The following is a 26,955-nucleotide window of genomic DNA, read 5'->3' as shown; positions in this document are numbered from 1 at the left end:
TGAGGAGAAGCATGCTGAGGCTGTGACAATTCAGATTTATATATTTAAAGCATCTCTACATCATCTTAGTGTTTAAGGAAAATTACGTTTTTAATCCACACAAGCCCACTATCATATACCTCACAGCCATGTAAAAATCAGCAGCAAGTTTTGTTCAAGTGATTTTGTTTATCTTGGAGACCCAGGCAATTAACTAAATGACCAAGTGTGTTATTTAATCAGTGACAAGTGCTGCAGCTCTTGCTAAAAGAGCTGGAGGTGGTAATGAAAAGCCAGAGTTTTTCAGAACCGTTCCCTCACACCTTTCTCTGCGTATTGGAGATCAAAGAGCCTCCAGAGCCTTTTTCCAAGCAGCTTTCTGGAGGCTGCAGGGAGAAATGGATCATAATCTTCAGGCTCTTTTCTGCCCTGAACTGTTTCTGTGTGCTCAGGATATTGGATGTTTAAAGCCTGAATACCTGAGCACATTGATTGTATTTTCTGAGAGCAGCTCAATGTTAGGCTGGGACCCATCATGCAACAAAATCATTAAAATATGGATTATTGGAGCCAAGCAATTTTGGTAGTATATTTAAAATAGTGCTATTTGCACAGGGACATTTCCTTTCTAAAATCTGGGAGAATCAAAAGAAAACTATGTATGAGAAGAAAGCAAATACCAAATAAACAAACGAGCAAAAAATGTGTATAAATTATCCACATATGCATGTGAATTTGCATTTCATAGCACCCACATTATTCTCTTCATCCATTGCCTTAAAAACCAAGAGAAACATGCTTGAAGCCAACAAGGTATGAAAGGAAATAACTGACCCATTTATTTCCAGTGAAGTTAATTGTAAAAAGTCAATTTAAACAACCCGATTGTTGGGTAAATCATGAAGGTCTGGTGGTGTAAATTCATAATAATGGCAGCAGAGCCTGTGGGACACTTTGCAGGGACACAGCCCTGACCAAGGCACTGCTGGGGTGCCACTACCCCACTGTGAGTGGCTGCAGAGCCACTGGAATGTGACAGGGCTGCTGGAAGCAATTTTCCTGTGTAACCCTTGGAGTGGACTGGAATGAGCTGTGAAAGCCACCCAAACATGCACTTTATCTGTCAGCCCCAAGGATCCAGATGGAGCTTGGTAGGTGTGTTGTCACAGATATCTTTTGTGAAAAATCCTTTCTTTAGGATTTTTCCCTCTTCTGGGAAGCTGAGGCCCCAGAAGAAGAATGTAAGCAATGGTTATCTGGTGCTGTGAAACGCAACAGGTGCACCTGTGATTGGCCCATGTTCCATGTGTACCATTAAGGGTCAATCAAAGACAAGCTCTCTCTGGGACAGAATTGGAGAGATCTCCGTTGTTGATTCATTCCTTTTTCTATTCTTAGCTTAGCAGCTTCTGAACTTCTCTCTCTATTCCTATTAGTATAGTCTTAATGTATTATATATCATATATTAATAAATCCAGCCTTCTGATCATGGAGTCAAGATTCTCGTCTCTCTCTTTACCCTTGAGGAACCCTTGCAAGCCCTGCAATAGTGTGTGCTCACAGCATTCCTGCAGAGCTCTCCCATGGAAAAGCCTTGCAGGTCTCATTCTCAGGAGAAGGCAGCACAAGGAGCCCTTGCTCTGCTGAGCTGGACACTGCTCAGAATTCCCTCACTGACTTTTCCTGGGAAGACTTTACAAGGAACATCAGCACAGACCCCTCAGCTCCACCTCCTCCCTTCCTCCTGCTGTGGGTTTCCACTCTTCCCATGGATATTTTATGTGAATATTCCAGCTCTCACTTTGTGCCAGCGTTTCCAGTCATCCCCTGTCCCAGAGGAATGCACCAAAAGCCATTTTATGTCCTGGGGACCATCCTTGTCAGGCCTGAAGCTCCCACCAGCAGCATTGGGTACTCCCAGTGTTAGATGGACGCTGCAAAGCTTGTGAAGAGCTCTCAAGCCTGAAGGTTCAAAGAAGAACAAAACAAATTCTAAGATCATCTAAATGCGTTAGGATCTGAGTTCAGAGCTGGATGTGGAATTCAGGGGGTTTCAGTGGCACATTAAGGGGCACCAACAGGGGGATTGATCATGTTTCCATCAAGTCTCTTTATCCTCTTTCCAAGGTTATTCATCCTTTCTCCACCACATTCTAGGTGGTGGCTGTTCCTTAACTAGACTGTCAAAAACTCCAGGTTAAACCCCTACTATGGCTTTAACCATGAGTTAAACCCATTTAGAGTGACTAAAGTGATCCAGAGAATTTTCAGAATTGACTTTCCACAGGAGCAGATCCTGAAGATATGCAGCTGCCTGTCAAAACTGCAGTCACAGAATCATCGAGGTTGGAAAATGCCTCAGAACCACTGAGTGCTCCTCAGCTGCTGAAAACCGGCGGGATTTACATGGAATGTGGATCCCTGGGACAATAATGTGCTTTTTAACACTCTGCTCCCCATTTGACAGGTTTCATGTCAATCATTGTGCCTGCTGCAAATAGAATATATCCAGATCAGTTTTCCTTGGCGAGTCAGCTTTAGTTCTGTGGTTCATTCCTGAGAGTGGGTTGGGAAAGCTTCACCTGTGAAGCAGTGGACTGAAAGGCTGGAAAGTTGTTTCAGTAAATTCTGTCCTGGTGGAAGTTACCAAAGATGAAGGCAGATATTGGCAGCTCTGTTCTGGTTTTATTAAACACAGTTGTCTCTGACTGCCCTCAGTATCAGGTAAATCATTCTTTCCCCAGTTCAAGGCTGAGCATTTAATGCAGCAGAATAAATTTAGGCTTTCACTGCGCAACCTTCTGTCGGTTCTTTTCCAGTTGCAAACATGATCCTGTGAGAATCCCCCAGGTGCACAGCCAAGATCTCACCCCCATGACCTAATCTTGCTTTTTCTGCACTTCTCGTTCAGTATTTTATTGATTACTGTGTCAATGAGATTCCAACCTTTCACAGTCATTCATTATGCATCTGCTTCTCTTTAATTATCCTAAATAATTATTTAATATTCTCCTTTTTCTGGACAGATGTTTCTGGCTTTGCTACTTTCATTTTTCTGGAAAAATGCCAGATACCTCTCTCCTCTGTAGTGTCTTTTTTTGCCCTGAAAACACAGGGGCTGGATGGTTTGCTTTCTGCAGTGATCTTGATGTGAACTGATTGTCCTTCATTAAGTGCCCTGACTTTTGCTTCCAGCTCCACAGTGGAAGGTGCTCACTTTGTGAGGGGTTCAGGCCAGGGGAACCTGTGCTGAAACTCACATTTGCTGTGTGAGCAAGACCCTGAACCCCACCAAGTTTCAGGGGACTTGTGCATCTAAAAACCATTTACATCTTTTCCTATCTACAGATGGAAGCACCTGTCTGGGTTCTAGGAGTAGAAGTTTTAAGGAAAACTGTTGGAAGGGCTGTGAGATAAACCCTTTTTTGTCCTATAATTCCAATTTGTGCTGTAGCCTGACAGTCCTTCCCACTGTCACTGCCACTCACGTGCAAACCCACGAGCTCCTTCTGTGCAGACACTGAATTCTTTGAATTTTGGTACAATAGCAACCCCTTGGCAGCTGTAGACGCCTGTTATTAGGAGAGATGATTCTCTGAATATTCCTCTATAGAGGGAGAGGCTTTTGAGAGGCTGTGATTTGCATGGCATGTGCTGATGTGCAGTTTGCTGTCCCAGGGAACGGAGCTCCTTTGTGTGTGGGAGAACACAGCTGACAGCAACAGCAAAGCCTGAATGGCTCCCACAGCCATGGCAGGAAAAATCCCCTGCCATTTGGAATGGCTGCTTGGTTTGGTAATCAATTTATGGATTAATCAATTTATGGATGCATTTTCACAAAGCTCCTGCATGTCCCAGGCTGCTCTAGTCACCCATTTTCTGTCAGATGGAAAAATCCCCTGCCATTTGGAATGGCTGGTTGGTTTGGTTTGGGAATCAATTTATGGATTAATCAATTTATGGATGCATTTTCACAAAGCTCCTGCATGCCCCAGTCTGTTCTAGTCACCCATTTTCTGTCACAAGCTCCTCGAGGTGTCTGAGCTCAGGAAACTCCACTCATTATTTGCTTTCATTTTACAAACAGCTGTGACATTAAAAGACATTCCCTTCATGCAGCTCGTTTTCAAAGATTTTCCGTGCCCTCAGAGCTTGGTTTGGGATTCAATATATTTTTAGAGAGCAATACTCTCTAATACTTCGTGCCCACACAAAATGAACCATTGCTTCATGTGCTTCCCGATTTGCTTCCTCTAGAGTAATTTGATGTCCTCCAATGATGGAATATCATCATTTGAGCCAAACTGAGCCTCCTCCCACACACAGACATTCCATAACCATAATGGAAATATTTCTATGAAAAAAATTGAGATTGGTTATTTACTAAAGGAAGAAATATTCCTTCTTTACGGGTGCAATCAGAAGTTTCCAACATTTGATACTCTCAGTGGTCATTTTGCCCATCAGAGGATCTTTCAGGCAAGACTTTAAGGAAATACAGGCATTTTATTTATTCCATTTTACATTTTATTTAATCCAATTCTCATAATTCTTATGATTTCAAAGTTACTCACAGAAACATGGAAATCAAAGGCAACTGGATGAGACAAATGCACTTTATTCTTCTACAGAACACGGCACCTATGGGGATAAACTAAATGTGACCCTGAGAGCTGTCAGGACAAATTAACTGGTCAAAACCCATTTGAACAAATTCAAATTTAAACTGTGTCAAACTAAAAAGAGAGGTCTCTCCACTGTCATACTTAACATTTAGACCTACAATGTTTAAGGAGCCACATGCACCTTTAATTTTTTTTTTCCTAAAGGACAAACTTATTTTAAAAATAAACATTAATATCTGAAGCATTACTGAATTCTTGCCAGCAGCCAGAAAGAGCTTAAAAAGTCAGGGGAAAAAGGACTTCTTTTGAGATGGAAATTAACTCAGTAAAAATGATCAGATCTGCCAAACTGGTAACGTGATGGCTGGGAATTTCAATGGTGAGCAAAACCAGTGTTCATTTTTCAGGCAGATGACCCAAATGTCAAAGGATTGCATGGAATCACAGGTACTCCTTTGGAGTGAAGTCACCCAAATGTCAAAGGATTGCATGAAATCAGAGGTGCTCCTTTGGAGTGAAGTCCTGCTGGTGAGAGAGGCAACTCCTCATGCAAAAAGGCCCAGCCTGTATTCTGAAAATTGGCCAAGTCATCCTTGTGAAGCTCAGTGTGAATTGTGGATGTTCCTAACTGAGCCAAATTAATTCAAGAATTAACACCCCAGTGAAGATGTTGTAGACACTCAGTGGGAGCCCCTGACCACAGCAGTGCACCAGATGTATCTGAGGTAAACAACACACAAAAGCAAACAACTGGATTTTAATTCTGCTGAAGGTTACTTTTAAATCTGGAGTTTTTCCTTCTGGAATTAAAAAAATATGTGGGAGCCTTTGCTATTTAGGAAAAGACATACCTTGAAAACCCATGGACAGAAGCCCATTCTGTCATTTGTGTTTCTGAACTGACCTTCCCTGGACTTGTCATCTGCCAAAAGGGACACCCAAAAGTGTCTGAGGAACCACCTGAGAACCATCCAGAAGCTGCCCTGCTCCTGAGGATTGTTCTGAGGGATTTGAAATCCACTTTTCCAGCACAGAGAATTGTTTTGTGCAGGAGTTGCTCACCTGTGCCTCCCCTCGTGCTCCCCTCGTGCTCCTTTGTGCAGCCTCACCCCTCAGAGCCCCTTTGCTGCTGGCATTGATTTGCGCCTCTCCCCAGGGCTCTGTGCTCCCACTCAGCCCCTCTGCAAAGTGCAGGGACATTTATAATTCATGTTTTGCCTCCCAGAGCAGCCACAGGCTTTTCTGAGGTCCTGTTCTCACTGCAGCTCCGTGCCTTGGTCATGGGAAATCCACTTTGCCTGGCTTTGGGGCGTTGCTGAAGGGTGAACTGGTGATGGCAAAGTTGGTTCAGCTTCAGCTGAACTCTGGATTCAGCTTTAGCTGAACTCAGGATGAGCAAGATGAGCAAGATCAGGCATTTCAGGAAGAGAACATGCCCATCAGCCTGCATTTAGGGAGTATTCTGAGATGCTGCTTCCTGTGTTTGAAGCACTCCCTCTTCTGAGACAAAATGTACTGAGGAACGAGCCCTTGAAACTCTGTGTAAAATAAACAAATATTCTTCTAGAATCAAATTAGTTACCATTTTATTCCTTTTTTTTTTTTTCTTCCCTCTTAATTGCTTACTTCCATTTTCTCCTGATGGAGCACTTAAAATGGAGCTGTTGGTTAGAAATTCAAAAAACTGAAGTGAAAATTGTGTAACTCAGGCTGTGTTTAGTGCTCCACATTCTCACTGTGCCTTTTAATTTTGTAACAACTATTAGTGGAAGGGCTGACAAATGGGAAAAAAGGCTGAAACCTGGGAAAAAAAAGTGTCAGAATAATTCCTTGCTCTTCTCTTTCCTTTCCTCTACAAATGAAGACTGAGATTACATCAGTGGGAAAAAATAGAATCAAGAGGGAGAGATGTGATGGAAATTCCTATAAAATCCATTCTGTGATTAGAGGTATCATGAAGTGAATGAAGAAACACAGGGGATTGCCTGGAGTTTTCTTTGAACTCAGAGGCATCAACGCATGGCAGTGCAGACAGCTGCACTCTCTGTGAAGTGGCAATCTTTCCTGATATATTTATTACAGAAAAAGCAAAAAAATATTTTATGCACTTCTTGAAGTGAAGAAGAGACAGGCTGGGTAGTGTGTTTTGAAGCAAGACACAAAACCAGTGTGTTCTCTAGATTAATGAGCTAATAAAAATCTATAATGCAGGGAGTACCAAGAGAGAAACCAGCAAATTTTACATATTCTGTTAATGTCTATCACTGAGTGGGATTTTGTGTCTCAGAGATCTGTGCAGCGCAGGACTGAAAAGAAACTGAGCATAGCATTTTCACTCTGTTAAATTGCAAAACGAAATATTTCTGTGTCTAGGGCTGGTTATGAAGGGATAATTCTCCCACCCATGGGAAACAGGAGGATGGGACAATTGGTGAAGTTCTTTGCAATATGAAGAAACAGCCCCTGAAATCATTTTGGTTTTGGACATCACCTATGGCTTTAATTAGGGGAGTTCCACAGCTGGAATTAATGCACAAAGAGACCATTATTTGCGTGTCTCAGCGGTGATCAAACGTGTTGTTCGCTGGAAACAGGAAAATCACCTCTCCTGGCCCTGAGAGTGAGGTCTCCTGCTCTGTGTCACCTCCTGCGTCCCTTCCAAAGGGCACAGAGCTCTCCCACTCCCAAATTCTTGTGGCCCAGGAGCTCCAGATGATCTCCAGGTGATACCCAAGCAAGGAGTATCAGAGTTCATCATTAATCACCTGTGCAGGTTTCAGAATTCCTGCTTGGCATTTGTCACAGTGTCAGATTCTCAATGCAGGAAGAGGAGTTTGACTGAGGAGATGCACTGCTCTCCTAGAATAATTTTCTGCCTAAAATTCATTCTTTCCTTCCAAAAAAGCCCATCAAAAAGGAACACTAAAGAGTTTTGACAAAGCAGATGACAGCCAGAACTTTTCCAGGGAGTTTTGTATCAGAAAATTCTTCATTTTGCTGCAATTTCCCTTACATTTATTGGCTCAGCAAGCTCACAAACCTGGCTTTAACTCTTGTTCAAAAAGATCAAAAAGTGCCTTTGCCATTGGGCTCTTCAGTTCCACCAATCATTGCTGATTTGTGGAGTTTGTTTGGTCATGGACACAAAAACACCATGGAATAATTCCATGTTCTGGGAGGGGTCCCAGGATCTGAGTGCCCCATTCAGTGCAGGGGATGCTGATGTCACCCATGGGGGGACAAAGTGATTTGAATTATCCAATAATAAAAATAAATGTGGGTTTTTCTTGACATTTTATGAGACATTTGTTTCTGAATCAGTTTGGTTTTATAAGCAGTTTTTGGGATCACATCCCTGCCCATCATTTTTCCTAAATAAATCCAGAATCCCAGAATGTTTTGGATTGGAAGGGGCCTTAAAGCCCCCCCAGTTCCACCTTTCACTGTCCCAGGTCGCTCCAAACCCCATCCAACCTGGCCTTGGACTTCTAGGGATGGAACATCCCAACAAAAATTCCATTGTAACACTTGGAAAGGAAAATTTTCCAACTTGTTGCATCCCTCAAAATAAAGGAAATGTCAAAGCTGAGCATGAAATGCTGGAAAAAGCAGTCTGAGTAGTAAAATGTTTCATTCTGTTAAACCTTGTTTTGGTACCACATGATACAGGAAATTCATGTTTTTGTTGCATTTATTGAGTTTTTAATCTAGCAGTGTTTCTTCAACATAAGTAAATACACTGAAGTATTTAAATGCTTTTGAATTCCAAGGGATTTGACACTCCCAAGTGTAATTTCAGCCTTTTAAAATTTATAAATATTTTATAAAAATACAGAATATATCACGGTTTAATTACTTAGGATGACTTATCCACTCTCTGAGAAGTTTTCTATAATTATTATTCACTTTTACCACAGAAAAATGTTGTTATATCAAGGAAAATTATCTCTACCTCCACACATTTTATTTTATTTTATTTTATTTTATTTTATTTTATTTGCATCTTCTTGCTTTCCTCACCATCCTTCTCAGCCTCACCCTAATGCAAATCAAGGACCTTATTCGTATGCAATACTTTAATTTCAAGCCCTGTAAGATGACATTGTTAAATATTTGCACTGTGTATTTTTACCAGCACATTCTTCATCAGCCACAGATTTCTGCAGCAGCGAATTTCTGCTGAAGTCAAGGGGCACAGGTTCCTACCTGCCACATAGAATTTCAGTTTTCTTCCTGAATGACCTGCTTAGAATAATTAGCTTTTTTCCTTATGCTGAGCTGACAGCTACCTGGCAAACAGCAGGTGCTCTCAATGTTAATAATGCTGTGCAGCCCAAGGCCCTTTTCCTTAAATTCCTAGCATAAAGAAGATTGCAGCAAAGTCATATTTGTTGAATAAATTGTGAAGATGTTTCAGCTTAACAGAATCAGAGAGGAAATCAAAATACACAAAGCAAGGAAAAGAGAATTAATATTGTATTTTCCCAGGGGCTTTGGTTCACCAAGTGCCTGGTTTGTGGTGCTGAGATCTGTAAATGATTCCTGGTTAATGCTGGGCTGTGAATTAGTGATGGCCCAGCAGAGGCTTGGCTGTGGACAGGAATGTTCTCCATGGCCTGGGGACAGCTCAGCACAGTCTTGGGATGGAGAATCCTCAGGAGATTTCTGTTATGGAGATTTTTGGAAGGAATTTTGGATGAGTTAGACACGGGACCTCTGAATTGTTTTCGATTATGTGATTTATTTCTTTATCTTCTATATGTGCAGGAAGGGTGAGTTCTGCTCACATTGTTACACCATGGCTCAGAAGGTCACAAGCCCTCTAGTTACAAGAACTTTTAAGGATTTATTGACCAATAAAACAGTGCCAGCAAGGATATTTATGCTTTTGACCCACTCCTTAAATATTTTGTCTTATGGACTCATGCTACAGTGTGAGCTTTCTTAGCTAATTGTGTTATGACACACAAATCCTGCATGTATTGACATACAGCACCTAATTCTAAACTCTTTGTTTACCTTTGTAACTATTTTCAGTTTTTCTATACTCTAAACTCTGAAACTCCAAACTTTCTTCCACTTTTGGAGAGCTGTGGGGTGTAACAGGGACAGGAAGGTTCCATTCCAGAGGGAAGCACATGGAGCACTCCTGAAGGCCTGGATTCTGTCATTAAAAAGACTTTTCCTTGTATTTTTGTAACAATCATCTAATGATTTCCAACCCATATGCCTGTACCAGATGTCTGAACCTTCACAGGCCAGATCATATTTATTCCTTCAGACAAACCACTTCATATTACTTAGCAATAATCCTCAGGATCATTATTATCATTCTCATCACTTCAAACCCAAACACAGCAAATATGATGAATAACACACTTCAATTTCCCCCCTTGATTAATGGGCTCTGTGTGTGCACAAAAACTCTTCAGTCTGCAAGATGTGATTTCCCTGGTGAAGCCATTGCTGGCCAGATCTTTCCTGCACTGTGGAACGATTGGAATTCTGAAATGCAAGCACCCAAAATGAAACTTTCCTGTGCTGCAGATGCTAAAGGTATTAATTGCCATTTCTCTGCATTTTCCTGTGCTGTCCTGTCATTATTAATAATTGTTACTCTTAAAATATTTGTGAAATACCTGCAAAAGACTTGTGAAATACCTGCAAAGCTCAGAACCTTTATTTGCATCACTGGTTTGCACTTCAGCCCCTCAGAACTCTCTCTGCCCCTTTAGCAATCCCAAACCAATGAAACCCTGGAGTTTTGCTATATTCCAGGGCCAAAAGAGAGTTAACAGTGCACGGTGCAGATAAGGTTGTCATTACCCTTTGACAGTAAATACTGCTTTGTGCCAGGCTGGCTGATCTGATAAGGAGCAGAACCTCCCAGCAGCAGGATGCTGATGATGATCCCAGCAGCTCTGAGCTCCTGCACACAGGCAGTGCCATCCCCTCCTGAAATGCAGCACGGACACAACGTGGCTGTCCATTAAAGCTGAGTTTTGTGCCCTGCTCGATGGATGATGCAGTGCCACCCTCCCCCGGGGGCTGCAGGAGGGAACCAGGACACAGCTTTTAGCTTTGTTTTTCAGAGCATTCCGACTGCTTCCCGACACCCCAGCCTGCTGGAATCTGTTTGGATCACACTTTGATCAGGGAAAAAGTGGAAACGCCACCATGATGGCTTGGTTTAATAGAGATTTAGAAAAATGATCAGTTTCTGAGCTGTAAATCCCATATTTACCTTTACATCAGCGTGTCCATCTCCGATTGGATGTTCTGCAAACCAGAGTCAGTGCACCTGTACACAAACAGTGCTTTTCACTTCATAGAATCACAGGATCCCAGAATTATTTGGGTTGGAAGGGACCTTAAAGCTCATCCCTTTCACCCCTGTCCTGCAGGGACACCTTCCCCTATCCCAGGTTGCTCCAAGCCCCATCCAACCTGCCCTTGGGCATGTCCAGGGGCAGCCACAGCTGCTCTGGGTACCCTTGCTGGGCTCTGCCCACCCTCACAGCCAGGAATTCCTGCCCAATATCCCATTTAAATCTCCCTTGCTTCAGCTTAAAGCCATTCCCCCTGGCCTGGCACTGAATGTTCTTATTTAATTAAAAATTTCAGTTGCATATTTGCCTCTGTGTCCTTTATCAGAAGTCATTGCAGCATTTGTCCATAGCAGTCCCAGACTGCCATGTCTTTTTTTCCATTCCTAGGATTTCTAGAGAGGTTTTGTTTCAAGTCCTGTTGGTATCCTGCTCATCTATAAGCATTTATTGATTTTTAGAGCCAAACCAACAAGTAAAAATACAGGAGTGAGAAACAGGAATTGCAAAGAGCAAAATGGAAGATGGAGGTTGGAAATGAGGCTGGCTTTAGCAAACCCTGTTTTACTAAGCTCTGCTTTAACAAACCCTGCTTTACAAAACCCTGCTTAACAAACCCTGCTTTACTTAACCCTGCTTTAACAAACCCTGTTTTACTAAACTCTGGTTTAACAAACTGCTGTAACAAACTCTGCTTCCTTGCTTGTTAAAACTGGTTCTATCAAGACAACCCTTGGCAGATCACTATGATTTTTAAAATTAAAAAAAAGAGATTGCACCAGTGCATGACTGCACTGTGATCCAAAGTGTCCCTCAAGAATATTTCCTAATTAAACTGCTTGATCAGTTTTATTACCTTAATCAGTGCAGCCAGCCTGCAGGAGGGACTGACACTTCCATAGCCAGGATCCTGCACTGCAAGAGTGGATTTATTTTCAGAGCTGTCTCTCTCTCACCAGCCTGATTTTTAGGCCAAGTTCACTAAAATAAGCTTAACTTCAGCCAGGTTTAGGAGACATATTGCAGGAAATTTAAAACCAAAAAATGCTTTTCTTGTTGTGTTTTATGGTACAAGGGGTGTTGACAGTCACTGGGATTGAACACAACACAGATCAGAGCAGCCCAACTGTAAATACTATGGAATTCCTGATTCTTCAGGAAAAATCTCAGTTAGTCCCCCATTCCTAAGATTATTACAGGAGATTAAGGAAAACATAAATTGTTTTCAAACACATAATTTCCAGTACTTTTGAGGCATCTTATGAATGTATCTCAGAGCATAACTGATCATCTAGATATGCAAATCAAGATTATTTGCCAAAAACCCTTGACTACAGGAAGTGGTAAAATGTCCTTCAGACCCAAATAATATGAAATAATCTTACCTGCAAACTCCTCTGTTCTTCTTGATATTTTTTGGAAACCTTGATTGTTTTTAACTCTCCAAAGAGTCACAGTTCCTGTTTCAAACTGTATTTTGCCAATATTTTAACATATCCACTACATGGTGCTTTTTTTTTTTTTCTGATAAATTTGTAGGTTTTCTCTGCACCAAATCTTAATTTTGCAAATTCTGTTATCATTTTGGGAATGCTTAGTCATGGAGCTTCATTGCCATGTTTTTGGGGGTGGTAACTGTGGGGCAGAGAAAGACAGTAGCTCCAGAAGAATTAGTGATGGTCTGACAGGCAAATATAAATTATTCTGGGATATTCTGAACTGCTCCAAATGGAAAATAATTGTGTTATCAGGCATGGATGCCTACTAGGGTTAACCATAGGTGCAATTGATATTTTTCTGCTCTTCCACCACTGTTGGTTATTTACTGATGAGGACAAACAGAGACTGTTCCAGGCTTTAGCATTGAGCTACAAGGGTTCATTTTGTCCTTTTATGTGACAGCCTGCCAGTTTGCAGACAAAAACAAAAAAAAAAATTGAAATATTGTCTATCATTTTCCCCTGGAAAGATGGGACATTAATGAGATTTGAAAGGATAATTTGATGAGAATTTCAGCAATTCAAATCAAGTATGACATTGGAGGGTGAAAGGAAAGCAAAGAGCACTGGGGTGAGTCCTGGCAGAGCACAGAACTGGAGAGCTTTGGTTCTCCTGGAATTCCTGCCTGCATGTCCTGACAGGGAACCTGGAGAACTTTCAAACCCATAATGGGATATTCAAACCCCTTTGACAAAATGGCAAAGGTTATGTGGAATTAACTCATTCCAAAAGCCAGGATTCCTCATCTACCTTTTATTCCTAAAGTTGATCATAAAAGAAAATGAAAATATAGAAAATATTTTAAGAAGAAACTCTGCTGGTTTGATACCAGAGGAGACCTTCTTAATGAAGAAACTGCAGATCTACCTTCAGATAAATAAAATGTGGCAAGGGGGGACACACAAAGAGCCATCCACAGAAAATGGGGAATAGAAAACTCCTTTCCACGTGCTGAGTGATATTGATGGCTCTTGGAATGATTCACAGATTGAATTAAAACACTTCCATGGCAGGATCTTTTGAGCAATTTGGTTTCTAGTTAAAGTATTGCCTCGTTGCTGATATGCAGATAATGATTGCTGCTGCTGCCACAAAAGACATTGATAATTTTGTCTGAGAACTTTCAGATAAACAAGAAATCGTTAATAAGATGTCCCAATGTATATTTGTCAGCAGGTGATGGCTTCCTTAGCACATTTCCCAATATTTTTAAGTCCACTTATGAAAGATTTGAGAAGGATCTTCCTCCATTTTTCCAGTACTTTTTTTTAGCTTATACTTTAAGTTTACCTTTCTTTTTCTATCCTAAGTGGAAATTTCCTGGCTATTATTCTAATTTATCTTTTTTGTTACTCAGACAATTATTTGTTACATTATTGATGGATTATTCACTAGCTCTTTTCCTTCTCCAGGGTTTATTTCTGCAAGAACAGCATTGCTGAGCTGCTGCCCTTAGCGGATCCATTTCTTTCGATGTGACATTCAAGTAATGAATATTCTAAACTCTGTTGGTTCTGAACTTCTCTTACATTACTCTACCTGTTCCCTCCAACCACATGATACAAATGCAAATTTTGAAGGTTTTGTCTTTGCTTTCAGTGCCTTTTTCCTCTGTAAACTACAAAGTTGGGGTTTTTAATAACAAAGGGAATTTCTCAGCGTGGCTTGGCAATGAACAATGGAAATCTCTTGACAATGGGCAATTAAAGTCTCTCTCAGTGTTCAGGAATTGAGGGCATTTTCATGATGGTGCTGAGTGATCAGTGACAGATAGAGGCCTCTCCTGGATTTGGGAATGTGCAGCACATTCCAGTGTGGTGTAAACCTATGGAATCCCGGACTGGTTTGGGTGGGAAGGGACCTTAAAGCCCATCCAGAGCCACCCCTACCATGGCAGGGACACCTTTCCTGTCACAAATTGCTCCCAGCCCTGTCCAGCCTGGCCTGGGACATTCCAGGGATGCTTCACCCAAAACTTCTCTGGGCAGACTGTGCAGGATTTCATTATTGGATACCACTGGGCAGGATTTCATTATTGGATACCACTCCCTCACATCTCCCAGAGAACCAGCATTTCATGGTGTGAGAGAGCCCTGCGCAGCATCCAGGCTATTCACAGGAGATTTTAATGAAGAATCAGTGAAACAGCAACATTTGCCTCCTTCCAGCTGCCCCACAGAGCTCCCAGGAGCTGGGCTTGGCTTCTTGAGCCTGGTGGTTTTCACCTCCCCTGGGATTTTGGATGCACTTCACTTCCAGATCACTGCAGTCCTCAAAGCTTAAAAACTTTGATGTTAAATGAAAAAATTCCTTCACAATCTAATGCTTCTTGTCCATGTCATTATGAACAAGGCAAGAAAAATGGAGAGAAATGTGAATCAACAGGAGAGAGGCCAAAAGGGAATGGGGGAAGCTGGTGGGGAGAGAGAGAAGTAAAAATGCTTTAATTCAGGTGCTCATTGGCATGTCTGAGCTGGCACCCCTGTCTGCCTGCTCTCAGAGGGTTTTCCATGTAAAAGAAGCAGATGTGCCAAATGAATCTTTTCTGGAGCTGTAGCAGTTTCAGCACACTTATAAAAACCACAATTTCTGACTTAGGAACTCCTGGAATCCCCACACTTTTTCTAGGCTCTGTTTGGTGCTTAGAATGAAAAAGATGGACATATTTGTAGGGAATAAAGCTGAATGTATTTTGTAAAATTACTGCCTGCTACGTTTTTATTTCAAACATGCCACCTACGTTGGAACTAAAAATGCTCCACAGTCTTTTTATAATTCATCTTTGCTGGAAAGCAGTTGGTGGAGAATTTGAGTAGGAAAACCCAAACATTGCCTTGGCCTTGAATCCTCCTGAGCTCTTCTTTGCAGAGGGTCAGTGAGGATATGTTTTAGGAGCTGTTTGAGTGTTAGTTAATCAGAAATAATTTCATTTTGATTCATCACTAGAGCCCTTCACTAATTCAACCCCATAATTTTTACCTCTCTCTGAATCCTCTGAGAGTAATCCTGAACCTTCCCCTTCCAGCTCCTGCCCTCACTGCAATGGCCTCAGGGAAGAGAAAGTCATATTTACTAAAAAAACCAAAACTGCAAAAGCAGCAACTGAAATTAGTAATGCAAAGCAGCATTTAGAAAATATCTACAAAATCACTCTGGGTGGAGAGGATGAATGCAGATTATTGCTCAGCAATATTTGATACTACTGTGGTTAATTCAGTCAAATGGCTCATTTAATATCAAGAGAGTCACTAATTTCAACAGCAGAGCCACAACCTCCATTTGTGTCAGCATGGCTGATAAACTCTGCCTTTTTTAGCTTTGAAATCTTTGTAGGTGCTAAAACAATTTTGCAAAAGGAAAAATCTCAGTTTACTTTTTGCTTTCCTTTTTTTTCCCCCTCATTGCAAAGAGAAGCACAAGGCATTGAACCCCTCAGAATGAGCCCCAAGGAGATTCCTCAGGCAGGAATATTCCTTTAGCCAAGCACAGGGAGCATTTGGAAGCATTCCTGGAGGACAGGCCCAGGGAACAAGGAGCTGCCTTCCATGGGGTCTGAGACAGGATGGAAGCAGAGATTTGCTCCCCCATCCAGGCAGGGTTTGCCATGCACTGAAATTATATTCATAATGTATTTTTCTGCACAATTCAATGTTTCTCAAACTGCTTTCCAATCCATACAGCCAGGAATTCTGTAGCACTGAGATGTTCTGCTATTTTTCTAGGAAATTCACATTTTACAAGCTGGTGGCAGTGTCACACACAGAGTTCTCAGTGTTATGGCACATGGGCTGATGCCAACCCTGCCAAAGGAAGGAAAAATTTAGAAATTGGAAAGAGTGGGGCAAGAAAGTCTGGGAAGAAACCATGAAAGCATCTCATTGCTGAGCAGGATCCAGTGTCTTTGCAGCTCCCTCACATACAGCACCTCATTTAATGTGGTCTGAAAGTGTCATCCACAGCAGCCAATTTATCCTGAATTTTGCTTCAATAAGGTGAAGCACTGTGAGGTGATGGAGAGCTGGAGAAGGCTGAGCTCTCCTGAACTTGCATTTCCACTCTGCCTTCCCTGGGATGGCCAGGACTGGGAGGGAGTTTGGATTTTGCATAATTTTAACACATGGTAAAGGTTACAGGGCCCAGCAAGGCGTGACACGTTGTCTGACTGCTGGTATTAAGCTGCAAGACAATAAACTAAATTTCTTTACATAATGACCTGAAAGATTAGTTACGCTTGATAAATGTGACTTGAGAGACTTTTCTGGAGCTCAGACTTTGCTCTGGGAGCAGAATTACATTTCTTAAAAAGGTCTGAACTTATCTGCTTCATCGACAGGGAAATTTCAGAATACAGTCCTAAATAACCTGATCATAAATACAGACCATTAAATTGCTAAATGCTGTTGAAATCTTTTATGGAGATAATGTTAATCCAGTTGGTTCTTGGAAGATATATAGACCAGTTTCTAATTGGTCCTCAAAGTGGAGTTAGTGAAAATGAGGTAACAGTGATAGGGATGCAGGAATACATCAGCCAACACAATTTCCATAGAGAATTAGAGATAGACCTGATTCAGGAAGGTCTTTGTACAACATTTAGCTGTGGCCAGCTGGCAATGACCCCAAGCATGGCTGCAGTCACCGGCAGGACACAAACTGGAGCCATGGGCTCAGCCATGGTTTTGTTGTCCCTCCAAGCTGCCAGGGGTGCACAAACTGAATTAAACAAACTGAATTAAAGCTGTAAAAGTCAAAGCCTTGAGGGCACTGGCTCTGGGTAATCCTGCTCTGTTTCATCCCTTAACCCCTGGGGCAGGGAGGAATGGGAATTTTGGGAATGTTGGTGGAAGTGGAGCAGGTCTGGGTTCGCTTCTGGGGCTGCAGCTCTGTCTGATGATCACCAGCTCTGCTGCTCTCCTCGTGGAACACAGCAGGAAAACTTCTGAGCTTTGGGCATCATCCCCCGTGGTTATTCTGGGAAATGCAAACTGTGAAATATCCAGGAGGAAGCCAGGGCTACAATCTCTTGGGGACTTTTCACATTTCAAAGATGAGAGTGATGATTCCCATGCAAGAACCATCCCAAGGTCTTGTCTGAGCTGGTGGAAGCCTTGAGAAGACATTAGGTCACTCTGCTGGGGACAGACTGGGCACAGGAACACTTCCAGAGGGACACTGGAGCTCTTCTCAGTTGTATTCCAAACCTACAAGGGTAATGGCCCAACCTGCCTGGAGAGCTCATTCCAACACTTAACTGTGCTGAATATTGGGAATTTGTGCCTTGGAATCCGACCTTTAGCACTCACACTGCAAAGCTGTCAGCTCTGAGGTGAGCTCTGCTGACCCTTTAAAAGCAAACAGTTTACAGCACTCAGGGGTTGTTCACAAAATTCATTACTGAGAAGCATTAAAGTCCCAAACTTGTGAGAGAAACCGGGGAGGGATTGCAGCCAATTGTGATTCAGTGACTCAGAGACAACTGGAAATGTGGTGCCAGTGGAACACAGGAATCCAAGGGGGAGCCACAAGAGCAAATTGTTTGTTTCAGTTGGACAAGTGGTGAGAGCAGAGGAAAACAGTGAAACCTTTACTTTAGAACAGCTTGGAAATTGAACTCTAATTCTGCATTTGTGGCTCAGGTCTCTCCCAAACCTATTTGTCTTCGGAAAGAGCTGAGAAGATGCTATAAAACCTACATTTTTCTAAATAAGGGATGACCTGGGTTATCTGCTCCAGCTCCAAATTGCCCCTGGTGGAATTGTGCCCCTGCATTATGAGATGCTGAGGCAGGAGGGGGATCAGGGATGCTCAGCATCCCCAGCTCAGCACCCACAGGGTGAGACAGGACCACAGTGGATCCCAACGTGCCCAATGCTATAAAACCCACATTTTTCTAAATAAGGGATGACCTGGGTTATCTGCTCCAGCTCCAAATTGCCCCTGGTGGAATTGTGCCCCTGCATTATGGGGTGCTGAGGGCAGGAGGGGGACCAGGGATGCCAAGCATCTCACCACAGGGTGAGACAGGACCACAGTGGATCCCGATGTGCTTCCAGCACCTTCTGAGATGTGATAAAATATGCTGTCCTGCACAGAGAGGAGGCTCCCTGGCTGCTCCAGCCCAGGTACGGATCCAATGGGCAGCAAAGGAAAGGGAGAGGGGTTTGCCGAGCCCGGAATGTGCCGGGAATGTTAACGAGTCCTCTCACGTCACCATCCTCCCCTCCCTCCCTCCCTGCCTTCCCTTTCATGAGCCAGCCTGAAATCAGGGAATTACATGCTAAGGAAAACCCTTCAGCTAAACATATAATTATTCTGCACAGGATCAGTGCAGCATAGTTAATCAGTTTACCAACTGAATTAATTTTTTTTTTTTTTTTTTTTTTTTATGTCTGCATCTCCTGTTGAGGGTGCAGAAATTCTGGATTTAAAGGGGAAAAAATGGCTCGCAGTTGTGAAATGAGTATCTACAGCAGACCATTTATTAGGAGACAAACCTCCACTGCAGGCTGTCTTGGCAGACAAACCTGTCAGCCCCCAGGACTTTGAATCACAGCCTCTGTGTGGAGTTATTACAGGTACTTAAGGAATAGCTGGTTTCCCATTTTAATTTTCAGCTGTTCAATAACACTGCATTTTCTGAAAGTTACAGCAGTATTTCATTGCATTGTGTTTAATTTCATTTCCTCGGACTGCTCTGAAAAGTGAGTATTTATTTGGACAGAGGTGTCACTTCCCTGTAAATGAGTTCACATTTTAAATGACCTACTTGTAAACTGCTCCCCTCAGGAAGTACAACATCTCCAATGCTCTGGCTTGTAAAAGTACAGAGAATTCCCCTCAGATTTTGCCTCCAATGGAAACACAAACTCTCATTCTTTTATTAATTCAGTAAGACATCCTAGCTCCCCTCTGCACCCCAAACCCCCAGACTCTGTACAGGACTCTCAGTGCAGGTTAAAATGGATGGGTTTGGGTTTGGAGTGTTCATTGATGACCTGCAAAGTGTTCCTGAATTTCACAGGGAGCTCCTGCACCAAAAAGCAACAAAAATCCCCAGGTAAAGCATTCCAGATGCACATCTTGGAGGGCAGCTTGCCATTTACTCCCATTTAATATGTTAAACCTGATCCAGGGAAAAGGGGCCAGTTAGAAACACTCTGAGCCTGAAGGCACTGGGGAGCTTTATGGGCAATGTCTGTTTTCCAATGGGGAAACCTGAGCAAGGCAAAGGTTTTTCCTAAAAAACCCCTTTCTTTTGGGTCCATAGAAAACATCTCCAGGAAAACAGGTAAGTTATGTAAGAAATGGCTGTAACCAGGGAAAACACCTGAAAACCATTTGGAGATGTTTAAAATGTTGGAAAATCTGGGGAGGGAAAATGAATACTGACTAAAAACTGTTGCTAAAAACACCTCCCCAATTAATGTTGTCAGCTCCTTTGAAACCTTCCCGTTTAACCACGGTGCTGCATCTGCTAAACTTAACAAAATATGTTTGTATAGAGACAAAAGTACGCAGAGTTTTAACTTCTAGAATCCCCTGAGAGCCTCAGGAATGAATTTCCCCAGACTTGCATGGCCTTTTCAGGTTGTCCACACCATCAGATGCAGCTCCCTAATTGAATTCCAGTTGAGTGCGCTCCCGAGAAAGGAGCTGGGGATAAATACAAGATGCCAACTTGTCATTACAATGTTCCTTAAAGCCTACCCATTTTTACTTTTTTGGCAAGTAACATTTCCTAAAGGAAAAGAACAGAAGGGTGTCTCCTCTTGGGGGGGCTCAGGCTGCAGCTGCTGCTCTCATGGGATGCTGTAACCAGGACACGTTCTGGGACCTGGGTCTCAAACCATTAACATCATTTTCGTGGCTTCCTTCCATCTTCTCTACAGTTATTTGATGCTTCTGGTACTCACTGCTAGTTAGTTTCAAAGCATGGGCTTTGCTAGCAGATTTTAGGGATAAGTTCTAATGGCTTCAAGGGATATGATAAATGCAAGTTTTAAAAGCACATTGCTATCATTTCCCTGTGAAATGTCATTTACAATCTCCACAAATAAAACTAATTGTCTACATATTTTTAAGCCCCCCAAAGGTATATTACAGAGGCAATATTTGTTCCATTGTTTATTAACATGTTGCTCTCTACAGTCAAGATAATACTCATTCCTAAAGTGGTAATTTTTTGAAAGTGTCTTTAATTTATCTCTTGATGCTGTGAAAGAAGTGACCTTTCAGAATAGAAGAGCTACATAAAATCTACCTTATCACTGGCAATCACTGCCTGTGCAGACCTTCAGCCTCCCTGCACATGGATTCAGCACAGTGACTGTAACAAACAGAGCTGAGCTGCACAACACATGGAAATTACAGGCACACAGTGGCCACAGTTGGGCAATTTTTGCAAAGTAAGGTAGTTACAAGTAGTTTTAAACTGACTCTGCTCTGCCATTTGTGTGGGTTAGGTCTTTCCTTTGGCTGCAGCTGAACAATGCATCTACAAAGGGACAAAAAGGAGGCTTGTAATATTAACATGGGGGAAATGGACAAATGAGCAACTTCCCTGTTTGTGGACGTGCAGCTCATGCCACCAAGGAAAATACCAACGTTGTGAATACTTTAATGTTCACTGCATTGTATTTACTGATGCCTGAACACAGAGCACTGACAGTGCTGCCTACTCCAGATATCCCTGTGGATGGTGCACTGTGCAGGCTGGTATGGAAATCCAGCTGTCAGGCAACTCCAGGCTTGTAAAAACCTGCTGCTGGTGTGACCTTCCTCCACTGCACACCATGGATTACTGCTCCCCAATATGTCATTGTTGGGCATCAGGAAGGATAAAAAAGTAGCAGGAAGTAATTTTAAATTTAGCAACAAGTATTCTACATGCTTTGACACTTAATTTACATTATAATTCAAGTAAGGAGTTAATTAGCAGAGTGATCTGTCCACTTTTTAACTCTTTTATGTACTGGGAATGAAGGTGTGGGTCAGCAAACTCCTCTGCAAATACATTACGATTTGCTATCACCTAATGACATTGGAGCTGGCGAATCAATTCTATATCTAAAGGTTCAGGATCCATCCCAATGACCTGCTTAAACCCTCTCAATTACCCCGAGTTCCTAAACACCTGGGAAACAAAGTACATCCATTCCCCCAGACACCGTTTGCTTCACAAGACTCTGTGCTTGTAGAGGAATAATTAGCTGATAATGGCAACGTGTCTGATGAGCACCAAAACAGCCCAATTTCAGTGAAGTGTGGAAGTGCAGCTCAGCAAAATGAGATCAGACCCATTCCCCTATTAATGAGAATACTTTGAAAGCTTTGAGGGCATTCGAGTGGGCATCCAATTCAACCCTCCCATAGAGTTCGGTCATCACATTACAGGAATCATTTCCACGGGTAACCTACACCCCAAATTTGCACCTCTTCTCCTTATATAACAGAGATCCCCCGTGGCAGGAATTATTTGTCTCAAAGACAGGCGGCTCATCAGAATCACTGTACAACAACACTAATGCATCCCACTGTGGGAATACAGCGGGGGGAAATTCTCCGCAGAAATTTAAACCACTTATCATCAGAACGATCCCTCGCCCTCCCATCCATCCCGCTCTGTTTGCAGCACAGCCGAGCATTGTCAGGCAAAACATGTCACGGCTGACGGCTGTGTTGTGAAGCTGCGAATGAGCAGGGAAATCATCATTCCTGTCAAGTTATCCCGGCGAGTTTCCCCGCTCAGCCCTGCGCCTTCCCTGCCGCGGGCGCGGAGCCTCGCACACCGGCTGGGCAGCCTGCACAGGGCAGGACACGTCCCCGAAGGAGCCTGCACAGGGCAGGACACGTCCCTGCAGGAGCAGGATGCCTCAGTCCAGCCCCCGGCTCCTGGTGCTCCTTGTGGTACCCAAAACTACAGAGCAGCGCTGCACAGCCACTGCATCACATCACCTGATGTGAGCAAACCAGAGCTAAGCAGGGCAAATTTAAAGCAGCCAAACATGCCGGCGTTACCCTGTGCGAGGCATAATGGAGCCGTGAGACACAAACACTTCGTGTCTGCATTGTCCAGCAAATGCAGCTGATCCCTGCTCCGCTGCCGGCAGCAATTCCCAGAGCGCGGCGCAGCTCCAGCAGCCTCTCCTCAGCCCTGTCTCCAACAACTACTGGGCAAAAGCAGCGCAGGGATGCTCGGAACTGAATAAACTCTTCCCAAAACAAAGAATGCGAGAGCACGGATGCAAATTGCCAGGAACCCAAGTACGGACAATACACGGCAATAAACGATCCTACCTTTCATCCAATCCACTACTTGCTTGGGCGTCCACTTGCTAATAGGTTCCATAACGAGAGCCATCATCAGATCACTTTATCATTCACACCAAAATCGGGGGAAAAAGGAGAGAAAAATCGTATCAGAGCATGGCTGGGCTACGAGAGCGGTCGGGTTTTACAGTGCAGTTCAAAGAGAAGATGATGCTTTGTCCCTCCAGGTTCCTCCTGCACTGATTCAGTAATGTATAAAATTACACTGCTTGATCAGCTCTGGCACCTCCCCCACTGCACACAGCCTGCAACACCCGGAGCACCGAGCCAGGAAATGGTGCAGTACAGACTTACTTACCACAGCCCGAGCCCGCCGAGCCCGGCACGGATCAGGCACGGATCGCGCTCGGAGCCAGCGATGCTCGCCCCGCTCCGCTCCAGCCGGCCCCGGGATCCTCATCGGGGAAAATGGCACTGCTGGAACTTGATGGCAGATTGTCTCGGCTTCGTTGTGAATATGCTGACTGTCACCGGGCTTAAAGTGAGGAGAGAAACGTCAGGATATCGCCTGGCATCTGGCAAAATGCTGAGCAGCTCCATCTTTACAATGCGAAATGTTGCTGGAGTCTTGTACTGTGTAATCATGTAATTCAGAATGTCAAACACAGTATGAAAAGTCTTACCCAAGGAAAAAACTGCTGGGAGAAAACTCTTTTTTTTTTTTTTTTTTTTTTTTCTGGCCACATTCAGAGCCAGGATATTTCCTCCTATGAGCTGCTCATTTTGTAGGGGAAGACAGCATTGAGGGGGCAATTTGTACTACTACAGCACTTTAGGATAGACAAGTACAGCAAGTATTTTGACTCCCAGTACTGGGATCATTAGTCAACGTCTCCCTTTTGTTATGAAGGAAAAAAAATGTTTTAATTATTCCTAATCCCGAAGTTTACTACCCTTCTGACAGATGAAGGTGAAACATTTCAATGAGACGTGCCAAACAGCACTTTTTGGACCCATTTGTGACTCTCTGCACCTCATGCAGCACAAATTCTGCAGCCTGTGGCTGAGAAGGTGCTGCAGGCTCCAACCTTTTGCCTGGGATCTGCAGCTCCACTATTTTATATTAAGGGGAGAAACTCAAAGACCAGAAAAAAAGCAGAACAACACAGTCCCACCTTTCCCTTCAGTGATCTTTCCTCTGTGCCTTTTCCTCCTGCACTGTTCCAAGCTTTCCAGCACATCAGGGCAAGAGGATGGTGATATTCTGCTCCCCTGGGGCTGGGCTGAAGTCCCCAGGCTGAGATCTGTCCTCTCTCTCTCTCTCATATAGAGGAATACAAAATATCAATGGAATCTTTATCACAGAGCCTCAGGGTGGTTTGGGTTGAAAGGGACCTTAAAGCCCACCCCATTTCAGCCCCTGCCATGGCCAGGGACACTTTCCACTTGCTCCAAGCCCCGTCCAGCCTGGCCTTGGGCACTTCCAGGGATCCAGGGGCAGCCACAGCTTCTCTGGGCACCCTCAGAGCCTCCCCACCCTCACAGGGAGGAATGCCTCCCTAAAATCCAATATTAACCTACTCCCTGGCAGTTTATTCTACACCCTTTCAAGGCTCTTTTTGATATAGTTAAGGATGCAGACAGGCATCCTTCCCCCCACTAAAGCGTCTCCAAAGAGATGTGCCATTCTCAGCTCAGTGATGCACTCCATCCTTTTTTATTTTTCTTTAGCTTTGGGAAATAGTGTGATTAGTATTCTATGATGTATTTGGAGTGCTCAGAGCACAGATCTTCTTTACAAAAGGATTCACATCAATTCTCCTTCAAGAAGGCTGAACAGCATGTCAGCTCCCTCTCTGAGTTTTGGGAGACCACTTTCAGTAGCTTCAGTTCTGTCTAAATAGCTGTTTACAATGGACATCATAATGACAAAGCTCTCAAAGGCACAATACTTCTCTTTTTAGGCAATAGTGGGCTAGAATTGAGAATAAATATTTCTATTAGCTATTGGAAACTGTGCAAGTGGTTTGGAGGCTATTATTTCTTCAAATTCTTAATTTTTTAAAGTTCAGTACCAGCATGGAAGAATTCGAGATAAGCTATGTTGTGTACAAACTTGATATTTTGACATTTTTGATATTTGAACAACAACAAAAATCTTCATTCATGATTGTTTGGACTATTTCCCTAATTCCTGTCATTTGACAGACATTCTGTCAATGCCCCTTTGTCTCACATTTCCTACCCAGGCTTGACTGGGCACTTTTTTTAATATATTTGGACATATTTTTGAAAGAGGATGAAGCCTGAATTCAAAGCTCATCAATGTCAATGGGAATAATTCCACTCATTTAAATTGTCCTTGGACGACAAAGGAGGCCTCCAACTATTATTTTGGAATCAGGACCTCCATTTCCACAATGAGAACCTTCTAAATCCTTCATGTCCTGTTACTGAGGCTCCTCCCCCCAAAGAAGGTTTGCATTTTCATTTATTCCCAGGGTTATTCATGGTGCTGGCTCAGGCAGGAGCTATAATTTGGCTGGAAGACCCTGCCTGTTAGATTAAATTTCTGTGATTTTCCTCATCATCACCAGTCACAGTTTGCCTGTATTCTGGGATTTTACAACCTTCAGGACAACCATCTACTTTTTTGTTCTACTTCTTGGAATGAAATATTCAAAGCTGTTAAAAAAGCTCAGTTTCTCTCTTTCCTGATGATTTATTCAGGTTCATTCTCTGTTGCAAAGATCAGTGCACATGGCCCTGGTTTGTCACGCATCATTCCAACCCCAGGGAATTGCTCCTTCCACTGCTCCCAGGGGTGTGTTCAGTGTGATGGTTCTACCTGGGGATTTCCTCTGCTTCTTCTTTTGTTGCTTCCAGAAAGATTTATTCCTCACACCCACGGGAATGTCACAGGAACACGGCAAGATCAGGAGAGGAGCCTGTGGCAGGCCAAGGGACTCAGTGATGGATCCAGCTGAGCACCAGAAAGGCCAAATGGATTTCTGGAGCCACGGTTCAAGTCAGCTCAGAGCACTTTTTGACACAGGTTGTCACTCTGCCTGCTGAGGTAATGACTCTGGAACAGGAAATCATGGAATTCACCCCTGCACTGAGCGATCACCTCACCCTGACAGGCTCCATCACCATTCCTGTCATCCATGGGTCACTGCAGTGGGATCAAGTGGGTAAAGTCACTAAACAAGGAAATTTTTTAAAAAATAGGCAAAACTGTGCAATCCATAAAGCTGTGCCATGTGTTTTTCTGCCTGTTTATTGCAGGGCTTCTGCCTAGATCTATCCCCCACCCTACCTAGCACTGCTTGCTAATGCCAACATAAAAGCAACAATGCATTCCCATGACTGTGTTTTTCTTCCAGGCTGAATGTAGCAAATCAAGAGAAAAAAGATCAAGGAACATCTTTCTCACTATTATTCTATCTAGGTCATGTAAATGAGAAATACTTTCTGACTGAAGTCTGCATAAGCATTGGAGCAAAGGGAGGCATTTGAAAGGGAGAAAGGAAGCAGAGCTTTCACTATGAGGCAGCGTTGTTGTCAAAGGCCTATATAAAATAATCTGGTAATTCCAGCCCATAATCATCGCTGCTGCCTTTGACAGCAAGGGCCTAAGGCTGAACAGGCTGGTGGAAAGGCTTGGAGTCCCTCCTCCTTGCCTGCAATAATGCTGAGAGTGCTGTAGCTTTTCAGCACTGCCTGGTATCTCTGGGATTGCTAATTAAACCATCAGTCTCTGTATTTTCATGGTCACTGTGGGAGGCAGTTAAATGTTCTTGTGTATTTCATGGCCAGTGATAACTTTCCAATTAAGGATTATGTTCAAATCTGGTACCACAGCCACTCCAACACTTAGAACAATCATGTATTTCTCGCAGTTTTCATTTGGTAACAATTATTCTCATCTTCTTTGATGAAGAAATAACTTGCATGTTGTGAAATAAGTCCTTTAGGAGAGGGTTAGTTTAATAAAGCCTTGACATGGCATTTGATGTCCATTATGGAAAAACAAGAACATGCAGTTCCAGATTAAATAAGTCATGAATGCCTTGGAAAAGTGGTATGTAATGTTATAACTTAGGACATCTATAATTTATATTATTAATGGAAAAGTAAGCAAAATCTCCAAGGAAATGACTGTTGAACTCTGTTATCACTAAAGCTTTTTATCATGTAACCTTCACATATTATACAGCTGCTTTTTGTGGAAAAGAACATATTCTTAAAAACCA

The 26,955-nt window shown here is 43.0% G+C and overlaps 1 protein-coding gene across 2 annotated transcripts in view; it reads right to left on the bottom strand.

The window, feature by feature from the left end:
* LOC128945699 (connector enhancer of kinase suppressor of ras 2-like) overlaps window positions 1-22,921 on the bottom strand; it is a 164,802-nt gene extending 141,881 nt beyond the window's left edge. The window contains exon 1 of one of the 2 annotated variants that reach the window (XM_054289513.1): window positions 22,727-22,921. In XM_054289513.1, the coding sequence (XP_054145488.1) occupies window positions 22,727-22,793 (67 nt within the window). In that variant the 5' untranslated portion in view covers window positions 22,794-22,921. The remainder of the gene's footprint in view (window positions 1-22,726) is intronic. The other variant, XM_054289512.1, reaches the window with a different exon arrangement.
* Between the last annotated feature and the right edge of the window lie 4,034 nt (window positions 22,922-26,955).

The sequence above is a fragment of the Melozone crissalis genome, unplaced genomic scaffold (assembly GCF_028551555.1).
Source record: "Melozone crissalis strain CALT ecotype California unplaced genomic scaffold, PUWL_Pcris_2 ptg000068l_1, whole genome shotgun sequence".
NCBI lineage: Eukaryota > Metazoa > Chordata > Aves > Passeriformes > Passerellidae > Melozone > Melozone crissalis.
This window is presented reverse-complemented; position numbering and strand designations above follow the sequence as displayed.